The sequence below is a fragment of the Aulostomus chinensis genome, chromosome 7, assembly GCF_037954235.1.
Source record: "Aulostomus chinensis isolate RoL2024-O1b breed Wild chromosome 7, RoL_Achi_v1.0, whole genome shotgun sequence".
NCBI classification, from domain to species: Eukaryota; Metazoa; Chordata; class Actinopteri; order Syngnathiformes; family Aulostomidae; genus Aulostomus; species Aulostomus chinensis.
Window position 1 is genome coordinate 25,077,713 of NC_141326.1, and position 20,175 is coordinate 25,097,887.

A 20,175-nucleotide genomic window follows, 5' to 3' on the forward strand; every position below is an offset into this window, starting at 1 on the left:
CTCCCCCCAGACTGAAGGACCCTGCATGAAACCCACAGCGAAGGTGTTAACATCCATGTCTTGTGTAGAAGTGTCCTACATCCCCACTGAGGGCATTCTGAGGGCAAGATGTTAACATGCCTCTTTACTACCACAGATAGCATTCAGCAGCAGAATGTTCCAAATGTCACCATGGAAACGGACTTTCCACAGACGGCTGTGAACAAAAGTCAGCAAGCTAAGATAGTACTATTTACATGTTTCTGTTTGTTCGTTAATATTTACGAGTCTGAATTGTCATAATCACATTTCCTGTCGTGTCCTTTCTGTATTCAGTGTTTTGCGCAATGTTCACGACAGTTAACTCGTTCCAAGGGCACACCAAGTAACACATTTCGCAACATTAAATGTGAAATATCACTTTTTATATTGGACGGGTGAAAAAAATCGTGTTTAAGTTTAAAAAAATCCATATTCTTTAAGACATGGTGTGTCGATGTTTTCTGTATTTGTAAGTCTTTCATAACTTTGCTTTTGACGCCACAGCTCATTCTTTTGGGTCTATATTTTTCCAACCTGAGAAATTTGTTTTATTCTTGCACTTTAACACTTTGTGGCCATACTTTTCTGTTCAAACAGCTGATCTGCAGAGCTTTGGAGTAATATGCTGAGTATAAATATAAATATAGTGTACATGTAAACAGATACTGGGTCTTAGTCATGAATTCCTATTGTGTTCCTCTTTTTTTAAAGGGAATCATCCAAGGTTGCAAAGAATTTAATGTTTCAGGAGTTACACAACATTTGTGGCAAGCTTTAATTGATGGATTTCTTTTTCTTGGGCATTTATTTGGGGGATAAAATGTGTTATTCTCTGCAGTACCCCGTCCTCATCAGCGCAGACCTTCATGCTGCCGCTGCTCTGGCTCTCTGCACGGAAGACGCGCTGACAGCTACCAATAAGAATCTCACAATGGAAGGCTATGTCATGCAACAGCATTTCAAACAATCTGATCACTGTGACATTGTTGTACTTGCGAAAAACAACCTATTACCTAGAATTTAAACTCAAAAACTCATGTACAGAACTTATTGCAGTGGAACTCCATGCAGTGGTAACAGGAATGACTTTCTTCAGTTGTAAATGTTACTACAAATGCTTTGCAAGCACAAGGAAGTACCTTGCCCACAGAAATGTTCTTGTTTTAGCTTTTATCACATGCAAATTGGAGAGCGTAGACACAAAGGTCACTTTGTTGTTTTGTTTATTTGTTTTTATAATCCATGAAACTGCTGTTCAAGCGGTAAAATCTTTGTTTAGAATGGCATTCATTTCCACTGCACAACAACCCTGAAAAAAAGAAAGTACAGAGACAATGAGGATTTGAATTGTGCTCACAGGGGAACTTGTGGTGGACAGCACAACTGCTCCAATGACAAAACACTGAACTTGACTTTTTTTTCTTCACAAAGACCCATACAGGAACTGTAACTAAAATAGTGTTTATTCCTTAGAAAAAATACATCATCAAAAGGAAAAGTGAATGTTATAAAAACAAGGCTTATAATGTCAAGTGAGGAATATTGTTGCGTTCAACCATATCCTTCAATGGCCTTTCTAAATACATGCACTTTCTGTTTTAAAACGCTCTCTCTCTCTCTCTCTCTCTCTCACTCTCTCTCTCTCTCACTCTCTTTCTCCTTAAAGAGATTTTAAAGCATAACATTTCTTCATATTTAGCTCCATTTCGCCAGATGCAACACAGGAGTGTGTTTGAGGCTGAGCTTGTCTTCTAAGCGTGGCGCTTTCACGAGAAGCAGCTGGTAGCTTTTTTTAATCTCAGAAACTGTCAGAAGTAACTGAACATTACATTAAAACCCCGACACTGACCAAGGCAATGAGATATCATAACCAATGTGTACAGTGTTGACAATGGATGACTTAATACATGTGGTAAAGTTTGGCATCTGCCTCTCAGAACCAGAACTCAGAGACGAAGACGTGAACGTTGATGATGTTCTGGCCGGAGTCACCCTGGGTGGTCAAGTTGCGCATGGAGAGTTTCAGTATTGTAGTCAAAGGGCCGATCAGAGGCTTCACCTGGCGGACAACACCTGGAGGAGACAAAGATGAGACAACAGCAGCAGGTAGACGGCATGAGTTGGTCTCAAGCTACAACTGCTTCACTTTTATTGCTAGAGCTGTCGACTCCGGTTATGTAAAAGCTTGATCTTCACGTTTGTAGCCACGACCCAAAAAATGTATCTTTGTGTTTCAGGGTTTTTTGTTTTTTTTTTGTTCCAACCACAGTGGTTGTGTATTGTACAGTTAGTGCTGCCAAAACCCTTCTGAATGTACAGTAGTACTGCAGCTCAATAAATCCTGACGCTGACGAAGGACTGAGGCTTGAAGACATTGATGGATATCTTGGCTGGTGCTACTACATCACACATACTTCATATTAGCAGTTTTTTCAGTGAGAATCAGTAAATATGGACCTTTGAAAGTCAGACTGAAAAAAAATGGATGCTATTTTATGACACATATCAGCTCTGTAAATCTTGGTTTTCCTTTTAGAAAAAAAAAAAACTGGAATCCAAAAGGGACATATTCCATATTTCTTTGGTTTTACGATGGCTCATCCTACATTTACATTAAATCCACTGAAAGCTTGAAACCATATTTTTTAATGCCCCCCTTCTATTACAGACAGATGGTCCCAATGACTAACAGCCCGCTACACAACACAAGAGCCACAGACTTTGAGCAACAGCCCACATTAACTGTCCTGCTAAAGTCAACTGACAAACATGAACATATGTCTTCTTCTGCTCTTTAGAGTGTAAAAGAGCAACCAAACACTGGAGGAAAGTGCGTATCGCATAGCTGGTAGTTCTTGATACTTTTCTATCTTTTAAATTTAGACCTCGATGCATCCTGAATGCATCATGGTCGCAGTCGCATCATTGCTTAGATCGTCCAGGGTGTAGGTCCAGGTCATAACAGAACCTAAACCAATGTGTTCATGGGGCTTTTTCCATATATTCCTGCCCTCAGAATCCTCCTCTGTCATGCTAACCACCTGTATGTCCTTCCTCACCACATCCTCTTCTTTAGCCTCCACATTCAGCATCCTTTTACCAATAAATGCAACAGCTCTTCGTCCAAAAAAAATCCTCTGTCTTACCTCCCTTGTTTTGTCTCAAAATCAAATGCTGTCAGCTCATAAATGTGTTGTACCTTTGTTGAGTATTTAAATGAAGTGTTGACAGACTTAAAGAATGTCTTTAGTACAGTAGAACCTGTGGGGACACGTTGGGACAGTCCATGATAATTGCCATTTTACTTTCACCAGCCACCTCCCGTCTCCTCATCACAGACACCTTCTGTCATGGTAAAACTGATGGGAGAATAAACATACTGCAACACAGCATTATTGAATGCCCATGGAATTCATTGGGAACTCTTTTTTAACTGAACATGCGATTATGGAAAAAATGCCAGTGTTTATACAGGCTGTCAGCAGGCCTTTTCTCTGCAGAGCGTGGGTGACATTTCAGCTCTGGCCTGTTTGAACAGCAATCAGCTCAGTGCAGTCAGGCAGCACAATCACCACACTGTCCTCCTATTACACCTTCAGCCATTCTCTACCCTCGTCTTATTTATTACGAAGTCAGTTCACGCTTTTACCAGATCGCTGCTTCTATTGGTCTAAAGCAGTCAAACCCATCTGGGCGATGACTGTGCAGATGACGATCCAGTATGTGCCATTTGCTGCGTCCTTTGGGATACTGGCATGGTATGATGGCAGATCCCACCACCCACTAATTCTCCTCCCTCTCTTCCTCCCCTCTCTTCCCTCCCTGAGGGGGACTGGTGTTTGTGGCACCATCACTGTGGCCCACAAGGGTAAATGAGTCCCATGTGTTTGATGGAGGAGAGCAGTCGCAGTCACGCGATACAGCCATGGAGGCATTCCTCCAGGAATCCATCTTTAACGCTGGGAGGGGCCAGCTATAGGAGCTCGGACTGCTGTGTGTCTCTCTGTCACTTTCTGTGGCTCTCTCGAACATTTTTTGAGTCATATCTGTGGGCACACAATATATTCCAGAAGATTCTGGTGATAAGCATTTGGAGAGTGCGGAATGAGGCCCATTCTACCAGGGTTGCCCCCATGTTTTGGTGTTTTGGGACTCTGTTGCATAGTGACAGAAGACCGAGTGGAGCAGGACTGAGATTTTATTGTTTCCAAAGCGTCAGCGCCACCAGAAAGGGCTAACCTTCACTTTAACCCCACGACAGACGCGACATTAAAAAGACGGCACGAAAATAAGCGACTGAATTTTGATTCTGTAAAGTATTTTAAGACATGAAAAGCATCAAGATGCATGCGACTCTAAGCTGACCAACTGAAGTTCAGAGAGTTCGTGATTTTTCTGTGTCCTTTCTACAAAAATAGTTGAATAAAAATTCCGTGCTGGATTTATCAAACACAAAATAAAGACGAAGCACAATATGGACCACCTCATACGCATGACTTTTTCTTGACAATGCATTTCCAATTAGACTATAGGGTAAAGACATTTTTTTCCTAAGACAAAAAATCTTTCTACATAGTGCATGAATAACAAAAACACATTACGTCAAAACTGAAAATTTATTAAGGGTATCTAAATATTGCAATATGTGGAATGTTTCTGTGGGCTGTTTTGTAAATTTGTGGTCTAATTAACACAAGCTGTGTGTTTAGGAACAGTAATTCACCCTTCACTGCTCAACTCTCCCTAGATCCGCCAATTCAACATTAGCAACCGTAACTATGCATGGATGGACTTCACTGAGGTTAAAAAAATGTTGAACCTACAAGTCCCAACAGCAGATAACACGAGTGCCATTGTATTTTTTTGGCATTTCAGATGCCAAAAATGTTGGAGGAGTGGGTTTTGAGATGTGGATGAACTTCATTCACATCAAAGATCAACACAAACTCTTCTCCATCCATCCATTTTCTACCGCTTATCCTGTTAAGGGTCGCGGGGCGGGGGGGGGGGGGGGGGGCTGGAGCCTATCCCAGAAGCCTTCAGGCGTGAGGTAGGGTACCCTCATGCCTGGACGGGTCATCAGTACAAACTTTTTTTTGCTATTTTAGCGCACAGTAGAAAAGGAAATGAGAAAGCAAAATTCTTTTGCACTTTTAACTAAAGGAACATGGGGATCATTTTGTTTTTAAATGGGCGATTAGGGTGTTAAATCTTGGCTTTTCACTCAACATTAACATTTTTTTCCTTTACAATACTCTTTGCACAAATTATACTCAAGGCAAAGTACCTTCAACTGGTAGAGGACTGCAGGGGGAGTGGGTTGAACGCCCACCGTGAGCCCATTGAGGTGGGCTGAGCGGGTTTTGCAGGGCCAATCCCTGCATGGAACACTCCTTGGTATCAGAGGATTGCAAGAAAGAGCCAGCAAGAACATTGAAGCTGAAGATAAAAGCATCAAAGTGGTTGGGGCTCAAGTGGGGTGTTCCATGGCATGGCACGCTACTTTGACACAAGTAAGGGGCTGATCACCCAGGGCTGGGTCGCCTAGGTGAGGGTGTCTGATGATTTAAGACCTGAAACACCCAGTGACCCAGGGTTTATCACTGAAGATGTATGTAAGTTGCACCATCTGGTTTCTCAGTAACTGCTGAGAATGCACGTTAGCACAAATGCACAGGATAGTCCTCTCTGTTTCCTTTTTTCTGATATTTCATAAATATCATTCCATAAATTTTATTTCCACTGAATAGATTGATTGACATGTGGGGTGTAAATGCTTGATGGATTTGCAGCAACCAAGAAGCGTGGGACTTCCTGAAGGGATAATTGTGTTAGAGTTCCAAGTAGCATCACTAAATCCCTAAATGTTTTACAAAATTAATATAAAACTTTGAGATCTCTGGCTGGAATAAGAATCAGTGGAGTGTAACTCAACCTGTAGAATGTATCCCTGTTACTGTATCACATACCACATTTGTAAAAATATGCTTCATTCAACCTCTAGCCATTGTTTTACCGCATAGCCTCCAGGGTGAGAAAAGTGTAGTAATACTATAAGACAACATGGGCTTTTGTGTTCAGATCTGCACAAAGGAGGTTCATACTGAAGTCAGTGTTTGTGACCTCTTGAAAGCCTCGGTGAAATCCTAACAGGATGACTGTGTCTTTCTGTAAGCTTTCCATCAAAAGCACAGTGGAGAGAAAGCATCAGCTAACAGCTGGGCCTCAGCACACTCACAGTGAACCTGAGGTGCAACCACAACCGCATTCTCATCTTTAACATTTCATTCGGTCTGCAAGGAAAAACAGCCACATTACAGGTTGACTTTGATTGGCTACTATACCACCTGAGCTTCTTATAAATAAACATGAAGAGGTTTTGAATTTTGCCCTGCGCCTGGACTGTAAGGTCATGTTATCTGAGGCTTAAAGCACCCAAGCAGGAGACACAGTTGTAGTGCTGGAAAGGTTTGTGGTGTCTTTCCATCTCATTGAGGTATCTGCCACAGGGTGCAAAGGTGACCCCGCTGGCTTGAACAGCCACCATCAAACAAACAGCTGTACAATCTATCTCCTATCCAAAAACATTCCGACACACCATAAAGTAGACCCTTAAGTAGAAAATAGCCTTAAATAAATGCATGCTAGTGGCACGGACCCTGCCACAAAACAAAGTGAAGCAAATGCTAGGAGGCATTTGTCATCTTTCATGGCCACGACGGGTGCAATATTGAATAGTTACATGTAAACAGTACAATTTCTGGGTTTTCTGGTTTCTACAACTCAGCGAGGAAGTGTATGACAAAATCCAAAATGAACGGGTTTAACACCAGAGACAAATGAAAAGTATGCATTGGCTTCACCACAATATTGTGTAATGACACACTGGTTGTGGCGCTACGTATGCTCACTGCAGTGAAACCACTGGAGAGCATCCAGGTGGTGCACAAAGTTCCAGTATACAAGGAAGGTGCTGGGCGGCATTCTTTGGCCTCATTATGGCTACAACAGTGATTTTTTTTGTATCTAACAATATCACCGATGTGCAGGAAAGTACTGCTGGCATAAACAGAAGAAAGAGTGGCTTCTTATTCAATTATTCTTTTATTCAGTCATTACCAGGATAAACACTGCCTGAAACGCTTCCTCCAAAAAGCCAGAAGTCATGCCAGAAACATTACTAACTACCTCCCTTATTACCCCATTACCAAATCTTAATTTTTGAACCGTCAGCATGGCTGAAATAATTCAGACTGTGTAAAGACTCAGCACGCTCAGCAACTAGATCTTGCCATGTCACTGGTACATCGATGGCCAGTCAGGTCAGGCTGTCCAAACACGATTCGGACCACTCCAAAGAGGGGGCGGGATCCGTGTGCGCCCCTCTTCTAAAAAGGCCAGCATATGCGGTTTGATATTTTAAGGTCAATTAACAGTGAGTCATAGCTACAGATCTCTCAAATGGCCCATGTGTCATTGTTGGACAGTGTCACTCACTGGGTAGTGACATCATTGAAAAGTAGCCATGGGCAATTGGTTGCTTCTTTTCTTGGATTCTCTGTTTTCACAGTTGTGGGCCAGAGCAGCTGAGATGATATAACATGCACCATTATCTTTACCGCTAACTTTGTGCTATATTGCAAGTGACCTTTTAAAGATCATAGCTATGAGCAATACATAGGCTTGATAATGTAGATTCAATTAAAAAGATATGAGGTGAAAACGTGAATCTGGAATGTATTATCCATCCTGATATCCCACTCAAAATACATGGATGAATTAGATCAGGTTTTTAGAAAATACTTTGCTTTTGGCCTTTAACTACATGCACATGGATAAAACAAAACAAAAAAAACATTAATTTTGTCAGCTGAATGACGAGCTAAGAGAAGTTACTTTTTCTCAAGTGCCAGATAGGAAAAAGTGATGATGAGCATAAATGAAATAAATCACCAGACTGGAGGAGAAACGTGTATCTGATGAGTTATTAAGACAGATATGTTCCAGTGCATCTTTTTAACCGTGCACATGGTATGTCTCTGCAAGTACAACATATCTCTTCATCTATACGTTGAGTGAGGACCACCCGAGGGAGGCACTGTATGTTTGACGGAGGGGTTGTTGGGAGGAGAAGACCCTGTTTTGATTAGCAGTACTAATCCCTTGTTAGGGCAGACAAGGATTCCTTATGGTCTTGGCGCACTCTGGTGGGCCTGCTGCTGCCATGTCATGATTCATCCAAAAGACAGCCGCTAAAACTTGAGGAGTTACTTGTCTGCTTATCTCCTCTGCTGTCCTCAACTCTTCATCAGCACAGCCACAAGCCAGAGCCACAGTTTCCACTGGCTCTGAAGAAGTCATGTCTCACACAGAAGGCTCACATTCCACCAGCCACTGTGGATGGCTGCACCGCCGGCCACGACTACCTGCATAGACACAAACTGTCCACTTCCTCTTTCATCTGACTGTCTGCTTCACTGGCTGCCAGCACTGTGGTATTGCGAAAGGTATTTATTCTCTGCAAAGGATATAAACCACACGTGCATATTTCCACCTGCATTTCAAAAATGAACGGAATTTAGCTGTGACATCTTAAACCTACAATTTCTCCCAGAGGATTTTGTAGGATTCATAAAAGGACAAATGCCATATTATCTCTCGCCGTGTTGCTTTTTTACACTTCAATTTAGGTTTTCCTGCTTAGAAAAACTACAAAAGTGATTCATTGTCCTGAAAAATTCTTCCATTACAAATAATTACTCATGAGGAGAGTCATTTGGATACATTTAAGGGATGACTAAACCTGTGCTGACTGATTCAACCGTTGGCTGCATATTGCACTGAATTGTAAACGTACACAGAGCAACACTGGTCAGTCAGCTAAGTAATAAATTACAAGTTACACTTTTGATAGAATGTTGAAAAGATGGTGTGTTCGAATTGCTTTTTTAAATTTAGGTATTTTTTACATGGAATGCCATATGTTGCAGTAAATCCCAGGGAGTCCTTGTTGTGGGAGGAAGGGCTCATCCATCCACCTGCTGACTTCCAAAATCAATCATCCCATTATCAGCTTGGTGCAAATGTGTTCCTACCCGAATGTGGAAGAAAGTGTTAGCAGGAAATAATGCAGGCAAGTCTGTTTCTACGTGTGGTTTGATCTGAGTTGTGGAACATGTAGCAACTGCAGATGCTTCCACGGGAAACTGAGGGGTCAGTTCATGGGTACGACAATTATGTGACGCCAACATGTGGTCCTCAGTCACCTGGACTCACTAAGCCCTCGCCCTAAGTCTTCAGGACATGGATTAATTATTATCTTGAGCTTGTGAAAAATTCATAATTAATTTCACAGCGTGCAGTTATAAGTGTGCACTCAAAAAAGTACTGTAACTGAAGTTGTGAATGTGCATTTATTTTGCAAGCAGACAAGCAAACAGTCCAGGCAGTCCAGATGAATCATGTACTCATAAGATTGTTTGTTTTGTTTTTTGTTATTTTATCAGCGCCGCAACAACTAACCCTAACCCCACCGACAAACGGGAGAGGAGGAAATATAGAATGGCCCAGTCACAGTCACCTCCTTGCTATCATGCAAGCAACAACCTGACATTCAGAAATCCCCGGACATTGATCGATCAAAACCCATCGGCATCTTTACTGAAACATCAAATGAGGGAATACCATTTCGGAAGAACAGCATTCCGGTCTGAGAGCTCCAGAGAGTGATGTTATAGCTGGTATGGTGGCTTCTGATGCTCCTGTACCTCATTAATGTTGCCTCTTTTCTATCTTAATTACATCTGTCTGTGTGTGGATGTGCTGTGTGTCTACCTGAAGGGATTTTATGTAGCTGATGCTGGTGGTCATGGGAATTGGTAAGTGCTTGATCTGTGCTGTTTTCCAAGTTCTGCGGGGCTTTTGTGTTTGTACAGATGCACAAAGCTGTCAGGGTTGTCATCCATATGCGTTGGGAAAGCCAATGATGGATGACCAGGAACTAGGAAAGAGTGATGCAGCTCTTACACTATTTAGTGTGTCATCCAGTACGTGTATGTGTCTTGTGTGTATATGCATACACTGCATGCCTGTGTGTGCAGCTGACTGGTTTTAAGTAAGTGAGCAGAACAGAAAAGACCGTCAGCCAATCAAACCGTTTAAGAATCACTTTTTTAAAGTTAGCTATGGATTCCGAGGATTCCTAATTGCCTCTTTTGTCCCTTTCAAAAACAAAAGAGCGGCCAAAAATAATGGCCAACGTTAGCTTGAGTTCACGCACTTGTTCATTAGTGGAGCCTCAATGTCTGCTACTCTTCACATCCCACCAAACTGTAATACCACTGTTGGAGACACGGGAGATACTGGAAACTAAGCTTCCTGAAGTGACACGTCAGCGAGCCTCATACAATGGTTACGTAACACCAGTGTCTGTGGGCCAAACAGCACAATCCACTAAATAAAACCAAGAGGGCCCTCATCACACCAAGGACTCCTCACTTCACAGTCAGAGCCCAAACGCTCCAGCGCTCAGGGCTTCATTTTATATATGTGATGGGCAACTGGTGTTAAAATACAAGAGCTGAATCCAATCAGCATCCAATGGTTTTGGGAGAGAAGCGCCTCCTCACAAACAGGCCTTTCATGTGGTCTTCACTTTAAGTGCTCTAATGCTCGGCGAGACACTGAGGCCTAGCGTGGGGAAATGGAACAATACATTTAACCACATGAAGCAAAGCATCCAGGATTACTTCTGCACATATTTTCTCCCTCTTTCTTTCCCCTTTTATTAAATAACAGTCTCAGTTTATCTTTTTCTCTCTGTAATTTTATTCTCCCTCTTTTGCACATATGCCTCAGTAAATAAGCACCGGAATATCAACTAAATCCTTTTTTACACACATGCACACAGATACAAACAAAAGACAATACATTATGAAATAGGAGCTATCACTCAAGCGGAATTACGCTAAAGCACATTCCAACAAAAACATACAATTATATAAGTTGGTACAATATAATTAGAACTGCTTTAACTGTGAATCATGTGAATTATTGCTGGTAATAAACGGTGCTCTACCATGTCATTGAGTGAATTTGGGTGCATTTGGTGAGCACACATCTGTTCTTGCACAAGTGTACAAGAGAGAGAATTTGTGTGCACCCACAGCACAGCCTGAATCAGGGACACACATGCTCTCTTCCTCCCTTTCCCTTTCATTCTATCAAGACAGATGTGTACGCTGACAGGACGTCCCTCCATCCATTAGAGAGAAAAGACACACTCCTTCCACTGTACACCGCCTGCATCTCAGCACAAACAATACAGAGATGGGCCCAACAATGTGTCATCTTCAGGCTCACAACACCCTCATCCTCTCGAGGATCATGGCTCAGTTCAGCTCTCCCACAGGCGTGCAGCAGCCTTAGGTCACCACCAGGATGGGAATGGCTTCTACCCAAACATGTGTTGTTGTTACACACCACTGGAGATGGTATCTGCAGCTCCTACTTGAACTAACGCAAGGCTTCTTTCGGCATGCTGGCAGTCGTTGAACAGGTGGTTATGATGAAGTGTTTGGCAACTGCCATCATTCACGCTTATGTGCACGTGAACACACAAGTGCAGATTTATATACTCTATTCCTGTAGATACTGACATTGTGGAAAGTAATGATCTGCTGGGGATAAGCAGAGCCATGGATAAGTGAATTAAATGGTACTTTGTTTAACCACAAGGATGTGAAAATTGATGCCAAATATTTGGTGAGACAGAAACAGGCCTTTGTCTGTCTCAAAGAGCCACTCAGAGGACAACTCTCTGATGACTCCACCAAGAGCTGCCATGAAGATGATGGCGGCTACATGATGCCACCACACTGCAAAGACCACAACGGGCCATGTCAGATGTATTTATGTCAGGAGGTCCACATTACCCTGCTTTTGTCATTGTGCACATATGAGTTTGGTTTGTAAAAAGAGGTACATAGCCTATATATTGCATATACTTCTAAATGTATTTACAGAGAGAAAAATATAATCTCCAGTTACAGAGGCTGCTGGTTAGGATGCATGGTAAAGCTGCTATATTGTCAAAGTTGTTCGTCTCACCCACAACGCAGACTTCACAAATCTCAAAGCAAAATCCGTGCACTCACCCACATACATTCCATTCTCCACCCGCTTGATGAGGTCGAAAGCGTTCTCCACATTGCCCTCCAGGATGTCAAACTTGACGTCATAACTGCCTAAGTGATAGGGCCCATAAGCTGGCACTGTGGTTCTCAGGAAAACAATCTCTGTTGAGAAGATAACAATTAGACACAAGAAGCTTTTGGAAGTCTGAACCCTCATAATTACACTGGGATTGCAGGCATTTGCCAACTCTTTTTTTTCTTTCCAAGAGAAAGACAATAAAATGGGAAATGGAAAGGCTTGTGTTTGTGTACCCTGAGACAGTCACAGGAAGGCTGAGGCTTCTCAATACTGATGTTTGACTAAAGGGCCTCGAGTCCTTCACATCCCAATTTGTAGTTTATGAGAAATGACAAGGGCTTTATTCCCTGTGACGTTGAGCATGAGCGTGTCTGAAACATGCCCTGCAAGCCGGCCAATAGATGCTTGTCAGCTGTCACTGTCTGCAAGTGATTACCATGGTTACTCATATCCAACCAATATGGCACATTGCTTTCTGGTGTAGCCAAGCCCAGACAGCATTGAGAACATCATGGAATAGCCAATTTGGGGGTCAGACGTAGTCGGATTCTGACAACTGCACGGAAATTAATTTAATGGAGGCTCAGTGATGATAAAGGATGATTAAGGGTGATAAAGTATAAGGGAAAAAACACGAGGATAACAATGACACTAAAACCGCAAGTTATCATGCTGTCTTAAAAAATCATCCTTTCCAAAAATGTCTCAACATGTCTCAAAATAAAGCCTCAAATGTGGGTCTTTGTAAGAAGGAGAAAATGTAGTGGGATACAGAGAGACATTTTTTGGAGGGCTTAGATGATCAATCATTGTCAAAAATTGTGAAGTAAAAAAAAGATATGTAAAGGTATAGTTTTGCGTTTCAAGATGGATTATTCTTTCATTTATGTGCTTTTTTCTCTGAAGAGAGTTTGATGAGAGAGTTGATGATTTTCTTGTTGTTTGTCTGTTAAACATGAAGTTTTTTGGGAGTGTTTCTTAGTACTTATACTAGACACGGAGAAAAAGTAATGTGATCTCACAGGAATAAGTGTTGCTGTGACCACTTAACACTGCATAACATGGTGATGGCACATCACGTGTCAAGAGTTTGTTTTCGTGGCGGACACAAAATCCCTGCTTCAACTGTGTAACGCAATGGGTAGCGGTTTATGTTTTTTACTTCAGACAATTTTTTATTGTTATTTTTTCTGCAATTTAATGAATTCACTGACAGCAGCTCATAACACGGATGGGTTGGGGAAAATAATGGTCCTAGTTTTATCCAAAGGTCATAAAGTCACTTACCACTAATTAGCATTATTGGGTCCAGAATAAACAAACACAAAATAGTGTGTTAAGTACTGGGTCTTAGTGGTTTTGGTAGTTGGATTTTGTTCACTTTGGAGAGAGCCAGTCTAGATGTTTTCCCCGTTCCCCAATTTTCTAATCAACATAACATTTCAGTGATGGGCCAAAGGTTAGAGAAGCAAGCTTCTGAGCAGAGGGTCACCAGTTCAATCTGCTGCTTCAAACCTGAGCGAAGAAGGTGAAGAAGCAGCGCTGCCCCTCCGTCATCACCACCAGGAAGATGCCCTTGAGCAAGCTCTTAACTCAAGTGCACCGGTAGAACAGCTCAGAGATTTAACCCAGCAACTTTCAGGTCTAAATGCGTAAATGTGATCAGGGAAATACCCCAGACTAGATAAAGGTTGAGAAATAACACACCAACTTATCTAGCAGATGTTTTGTGAAGTCTGTCAGTCCAATTCTTTTTAACACAATATCACATGGTTGGGTGAGGGAATTTCTTCAAATTTAAAAAAAAAAGGTCAACTTGGTGCATAGGATGAACTGATAAAATGTGAGGGCCAAAGGTCAAGGTGTCTACTCACATAAATGGAATGTCATACAACATCCATCCATACCGCTTATCCATTAAGGGTCACGGGGGGCTGGGGCCTATCCCAGCTGACATTGGGTGAGAGGTGGGGTTCACCCTGGGCGGGTCACCAGTCCCTCACAGGGCTATCAGGAGCAATTAGGGGCTCAGTATCTTGCTCAAGGATACTTCAACATGGTCACCGGGGGAAGTGAGAATCAAACCAGCAACCCTTCTGTTGCTAGACGGCAACTGTACCTCTTTTTTTAAGGAATTTTTTTGGCATACACACCTTTATTTAACTGTAAACAGACAAGAAACAAGGGAGCGAGAGGGGAGGTGTGACGGGCAGCAAAAGAACTCCAGCCGGGATTCAAACCGGAGTCAGCTGCATATGTGACATGCTCTCCAACGACTCAACCACCTGAGCGAGGCACCACTCTTCCTCTGAGCCATGCCACCCCCTGTCATAAAACATGTGCTAATAATTTAGCACCAATATCCACTGGGATTCATGGATGAAGTGCACCAGCCGGGACTGGTGGACCTCATGATTTTACGCATTTCCATATTTAACCTATTTTCGACATACGCTTTATGTCAGTCAAAGTAACTGTGGTTCAATTTATTAGCTCCAGCCATCACTGATGGAACTACATGAAGAAACTCAACATGGCAGCATGGAGGCTGGTGTAAATGCAGCACAAGAGCCACAGCACTGCAAGTGTATGAATGCTCATAGAGTGTAGGTCATGTACTTTGTTTATGGCCACATAGACCAAACACTCAAGGACGATTTAGCTACTGTCTCCGAACAGACTGTATTTTGGTGTTCTGACAGAGGACAAGAACCATTTCCACAGTAGTGACAGTGAGCTAATCCAATACTAAACTACTCTTCGGAAACGTATATATTTCTCTGATGGGAGCTTGTGTATTATCACACATTTAGCCATCTGTATTGCTCTGGATTGAAGGTCAAGCATGTGAAGAAAAGATGGAGGTGCACTTACCCTCTGGCCTTGTAAACTCTCGGAAGGTCGGCAGTGAGATGAAGGTCTGGGACACAGAGTGTGTTGGGTCCAGGGCACAGGCCACATCATTAATTTGACAGGACTTAATACATCGTATTGGGTCAGAGCGATCAATCCTTGGCACTCTACAGGACAGAACCAACATATACACCACACACACACACACACACACACACACACACACACACACACACACACACACACACACACACACAAGGCCTCCGGCCTTAGAGTTCCTTACAATAAGATTCACGATTGGGACAAACCCAACAGCTGTAACACAAACAATATCTGTGGAACATGGCTGACTTTCGATGCAGTCATTGTAAAAAATCTCCACGCTATAGAATATTAATAAACAAAATGGCTACAGCTCATGCCGAAGCTAAACTTTATGCCTAATGCGCTATTTCAAGCTGTGCGGGAAATGATTTATCACAGTAACAAAGGCTGATCCACGACCTGTTCAGGACAATATTTGGATTTTCGCTGCATCTTTGGCTTTACATCAGATAATCTCTTGAAGAAAATTAATGGGGCAAGGGAGTACTCTAAAGACTCCTAAATTGTGAGCAACATGACTAGACAACTCCCTCTCCTCTCCCCCAGGCAGCTCTCATCCTATTATTTAGGGCTTTGTTTATTCCACAGCCTAATCAGTGACAGGTCGGAGGGAACGGAGGGCCCCTATTGGCTCCTAAAGCTAACGCCACGTAAAGTATTGCTATTCACAACCTCTCTGTTACATTAGACTGTGTGAGAGGTTTCTATGGCATTAACAATCTCATTAATCAAGCGTTTGACATTGAAATAACAAGGAACCTGTGATCAGGAGAGAGCGTTTGGAACATAATAAAAACCTTGAGTTTGACATCCAAAAGGCTACATTTAGATCTGGTCTCCACAAAGGAGACAATTCATTTTATATATATATATATATATATATATATATATATATATATATATATATATATATAGTAACATTGGGTTATGAAAACAGCCAAGTCCAGTTAATGTGTATGGCAGCCATATAGCCACATAGTGAGTCATGAGCCGTGGATATCTGGCGCTCCTCGGGGGACCTTTAGGCTGCAGCTCAAAGCCCCAGGCCGGCTTGAGTTGCAGGGCTCCTTTCATGGAGAGCGAGGGGAGAAGCCCCTGACAAAAAGGCAAGCCACCACTGGGTAGGGGCTTGTAATTAGCAATTAGCGGGTGGGTCCAAGATTTGGTTTGGCCATGGCCAAACCCACAAAATGTTCTCCTAGTTTATACTAGCATGGTCTGAGCTGCAGAAACACCCGAGCTGGGCTCTAGAGGAAGAGGTGAAAGCTCTTTTGGGTCAGAGTAAATTTACGAGAAGATAATGACTCAGGATGGACTGCCCCTTTACACGCAGACAGACACTTCAAAGCAGGGGTAGCAAGTGGAGCTAATTACAACATGTGTGTGTTAATGCATGTGACTGGCACCAAAAGGTCCATTTGTGTGTTTATGTTCATTTGTGCACGTGTGTGCATGTGTGTGTGGGTGTGTATACATATATGCAAGTCTTCTTCATCTCCCCATGCCTCATGTGGCCCAGCCCAGGAGAAAAACCCCAATACTTGCAGACCAGAAAGAAAAACACACTTTTTGGATGAAATTCCTCTGGTCAAGCATTGGGCCTTTTATTTTTTTGGTAATTATTATTTATAGTTGGCACATTGATAACGCCCCAACACAAACACTGCAGGGCATCATTCATTCTGTGCACAGCAATGCTGCTGTACCACAAATTGTTCAGACCACCGGCCAGAGCCCAGAGCCCTATAACTCAATGTCAAGGGGGAGGAAAAAACTCCTGCGCACCACTATGTTCTTATTTTAAGGATATCCCCATTAGGGACCAAGTGCATCCTTACTAGCCTGACAGCTTAGGACAGGAGGAACCTTCGACATCTGAATTTACAGTTATTATAAGCCACAGCCCCGGGCTCACATCTTGTCAAACTATTTATACTCTGTGCCAGGGCACATTTCCCCTCCTGTGCCACTGCATCTCATCGCATGTCACTTACTCAGCCTTCATTTGGATTATCTGTCTACTTTAGGGTTTATACCCACAGTATGCAGTGGAAATCTATGCATTTCACATTAAGCCCAAATGTAAAATAAGTCAAGGGCATGTGCATGAAAATATACTGCCACATAAAGATGTATCTGTGGTTCAGGGTTACTCATGTTTGGGAAGTGGGAGTAACAATAGAAGAGCCAGTTAGACTCATTTTGACAGTAATTTGGAGACACCGAACTACTGTAAATATAAATCACTGAATGTAAAATCTCTTGCAACCTTTTGTGAATATATTTTCTACCACTGATATGACAGGGACATTGTTAGAGAGTCTTCATACTTCCATATTTCATATGTCACTTTAATGTGATTGACAAAGCTCTACAAGATCCTTAATATCAAGAAATGGATTTTACTTGAACACGTGTCATTTCTATTCAAATTTTTAAAAAGTTCACATCCAACACATGTACCATAAAATAGTGGGAATCATCAGTTTTGATCATGCAACCATCATCAAATTACACCCAGTTGTATCTTATGACTCACCCTGACCTAGTGCGCCACCTAGCGGCTATCATGATGCCTTGCCTCCGAGAGGCTACATTCAGTTTAAACTGCTGAATTCTGATTATCATACTGATTATAATGTGGTATAGAAATAAAAAAATGTGCCCGTTTTCTCTGTTTACTACAATGTTTTGATCATATTAACTCTTAAAGTATGATGTGCTGTCTTTAACACGCTGTCGACGTGTAACTTTAACACTGTTATGAGTGTCCAAACAAAGAGGGTTCATCAGTCTGACAATAGGAGAAACTGCTCTGAAAGCCTTGTAAAGCAATAATATTTGAAGGATTTTTTTTTGGGGGGGGGGGGGGGGATGTAGCTCCAAATATCCAAAACTGATATTAGGAGGGCAGGATGATGCACACAAAGAAACAGACAAAAGAAACATTAGGGGCCCGCTGATCTTTTATGCTCTACGTCCGCTGAATTAAAATACATTTTACCCACTGTTTTATAAATGAGTATCACGGTTCCTAAAAGAGAAGCAAATACTATTCTGATTACAATCACTGCGTGGAATATCAGCAGACCGGTCATTTTGATAAAAACCAATGCAGAACAGGGTCTAATCCAACTAATGAAAACCTCATTATGATCAGTTTTATTACCTCCAAGGAGGTCATACGATCACCAGCTTGTCTCTGTTTGTTTGGGAGCGCAAAATCTCAAGCACTAACGGATGGATTTGGAGGAAATATGGTGGAAAACTGTCGATCCTGACGAGCGTTATTCGGTCGTTACATTGATACAGTTATTTGTGATGTTTTTCAGGACACCTCATAGGTGAATTTCAATCACATTGCTTGAGTCCATGTGAAATGCTGAAAGAAGCTTCCCAAAGCTTCTTGATTGTTCTGCCTATTTTTGAAATATTTGAAAAATATAAACATATTTTGATGAACTCTGTAGCTTCCCCGGCAGTACTGTACGTGATCTCAGAGTGCTTTCTACTTAATAAACGAGATCAATAAATATTTGTCTATATTTTCCTGCACATATTTGTAATAATTTGAAGGTTACAGTCAAGATGATATTGCATCACCATGCCTTGCTGACAGTTGTTGAACATGCATGTTGTGTGTTTACTGCACTAGACAACGAATTTAAGATTACACATCATAAATAAGAGTGTATTGACGAACCGCTACAGAGGTGTTGTGTTTATTCTAGCAGCGGATTGTAAGGTACTCTGGGCTCCTCCTGGGTAACAAAAACCAGCACTTTAGCTAGGTACGTGGTGACTGTGCTGTAGCGATGCAGCCTTAGCTCCAAAGACAGCTCAAAGTCCTGTGGCGTGTTGATGAGCTTCGCCACTGACATCACTCCACCAGTGGGAACTCGTTCCGTCTTGAAGAAACCGCCCTGGTTGCCAGAGGTAATAGCAATCTGGATGTCATCACCGGGCACAGTGTGGGAGGGGCCCATGCGGAAGATGTTGGTGAAGACAGGGATGTTGGTGGGGAAGGTGAGGTGGTAGTAGGTTATTCTCAGGGGCATGGCCAGGCACTCGACAGAGTCATTGCAAAGCAAGCGTTCACATCGACTGTAAAGAGAGATGGGGTGGAGGAGGGTGAGGGGGTGGGGTTTGGGGAGTGACAGGAGGACATAGAACAAAACAAGCAGAGAGAGAAAGAAAGAGAGAGACAGAAAGAGAGGGAGAGAGAGAGAGAGAGAGCACATGTAAATTCAATTTGCCGTGCATGACATGCAGTGGAGGGAACATCACATCAGCGGCTTAGCACCTGACTGAGGAATCATGGTGCCCTCTGTGGAATCATGCAAAGGTTCTGAAACTGGCAACTCCATAACAATGTGGCCATACACAGGTCCTCCTATTATCTGAGCTGATGAGACTAATATCCATACACACGTTATCATTCTAAAACAACAGAGCATGCTACAGCCCAGTCTTTTCTGAAGTCATTCTTGCATTGAGCATACTGGCCATGCAGAGCCTTGACATACAAGTACGTGCTGGTATTAAAGGCCAGATAATGTTTACTGTTGTACTCATAGTAGCTCTTGGTGAGATGATCATTATAACTCTGCTGTGTGTGTGTGTGTGTGTGTGTGTGTGTGTGTGTGTGCGTGCGTGCGTGCGTGACATTTTCAAACTTTGTCCATATTATTTACTTCTACCCATCAATTACCATACTGATGTAAATACAGATGACACTGTGCATGTGCGTCTGAGAGACACAATCCAGTTACTCACGTCTCTCCAACACGGCGGTAGTTGGTTGGGCACTCAAAGGACAGGCATTTGAATCCTCCCTGCACATTAAAGCAGCTCTGATTCTCGGCGCACGTGTGTGTCCCTGCCACGCATTCATCAACATCTGGGAGCACAAAGAAGGAAAAAAAGTGACTTCAATAAAATCTGCTTGCATTCAAATTAATATGAATCATGAGGGATTATGTG

At 42.4% G+C, this 20,175-nt stretch overlaps 1 protein-coding gene across 2 annotated transcripts in view; it reads right to left on the bottom strand.

Annotated features, from left to right (window-relative positions):
- Nucleotides 1-1,234: 1,234 nt before the first annotated feature.
- Nucleotides 1,235-20,175, bottom strand: part of fbln1 (fibulin 1) — a 31,873-nt gene continuing 12,932 nt past the window's right edge. The window contains exons 14-17 of one of the 2 annotated variants that reach the window (XM_086209509.1): nt 19,969-20,092; nt 15,109-15,254; nt 12,177-12,317; nt 1,235-2,094 (exon numbers count right to left, since the gene is read on the bottom strand). In XM_086209509.1, coding sequence (XP_086065635.1) covers nt 1,955-2,094; nt 12,177-12,317; nt 15,109-15,254; nt 19,969-20,092 — 551 coding nt within the window. In that variant the 3' untranslated portion in view covers nt 1,235-1,954. Of the gene's footprint in view, nt 2,095-12,176; nt 12,318-15,108; nt 15,255-16,779; nt 19,297-19,968; nt 20,093-20,175 lie in introns of those variants that run through there. The other variant, XM_086209510.1, reaches the window with a different exon arrangement.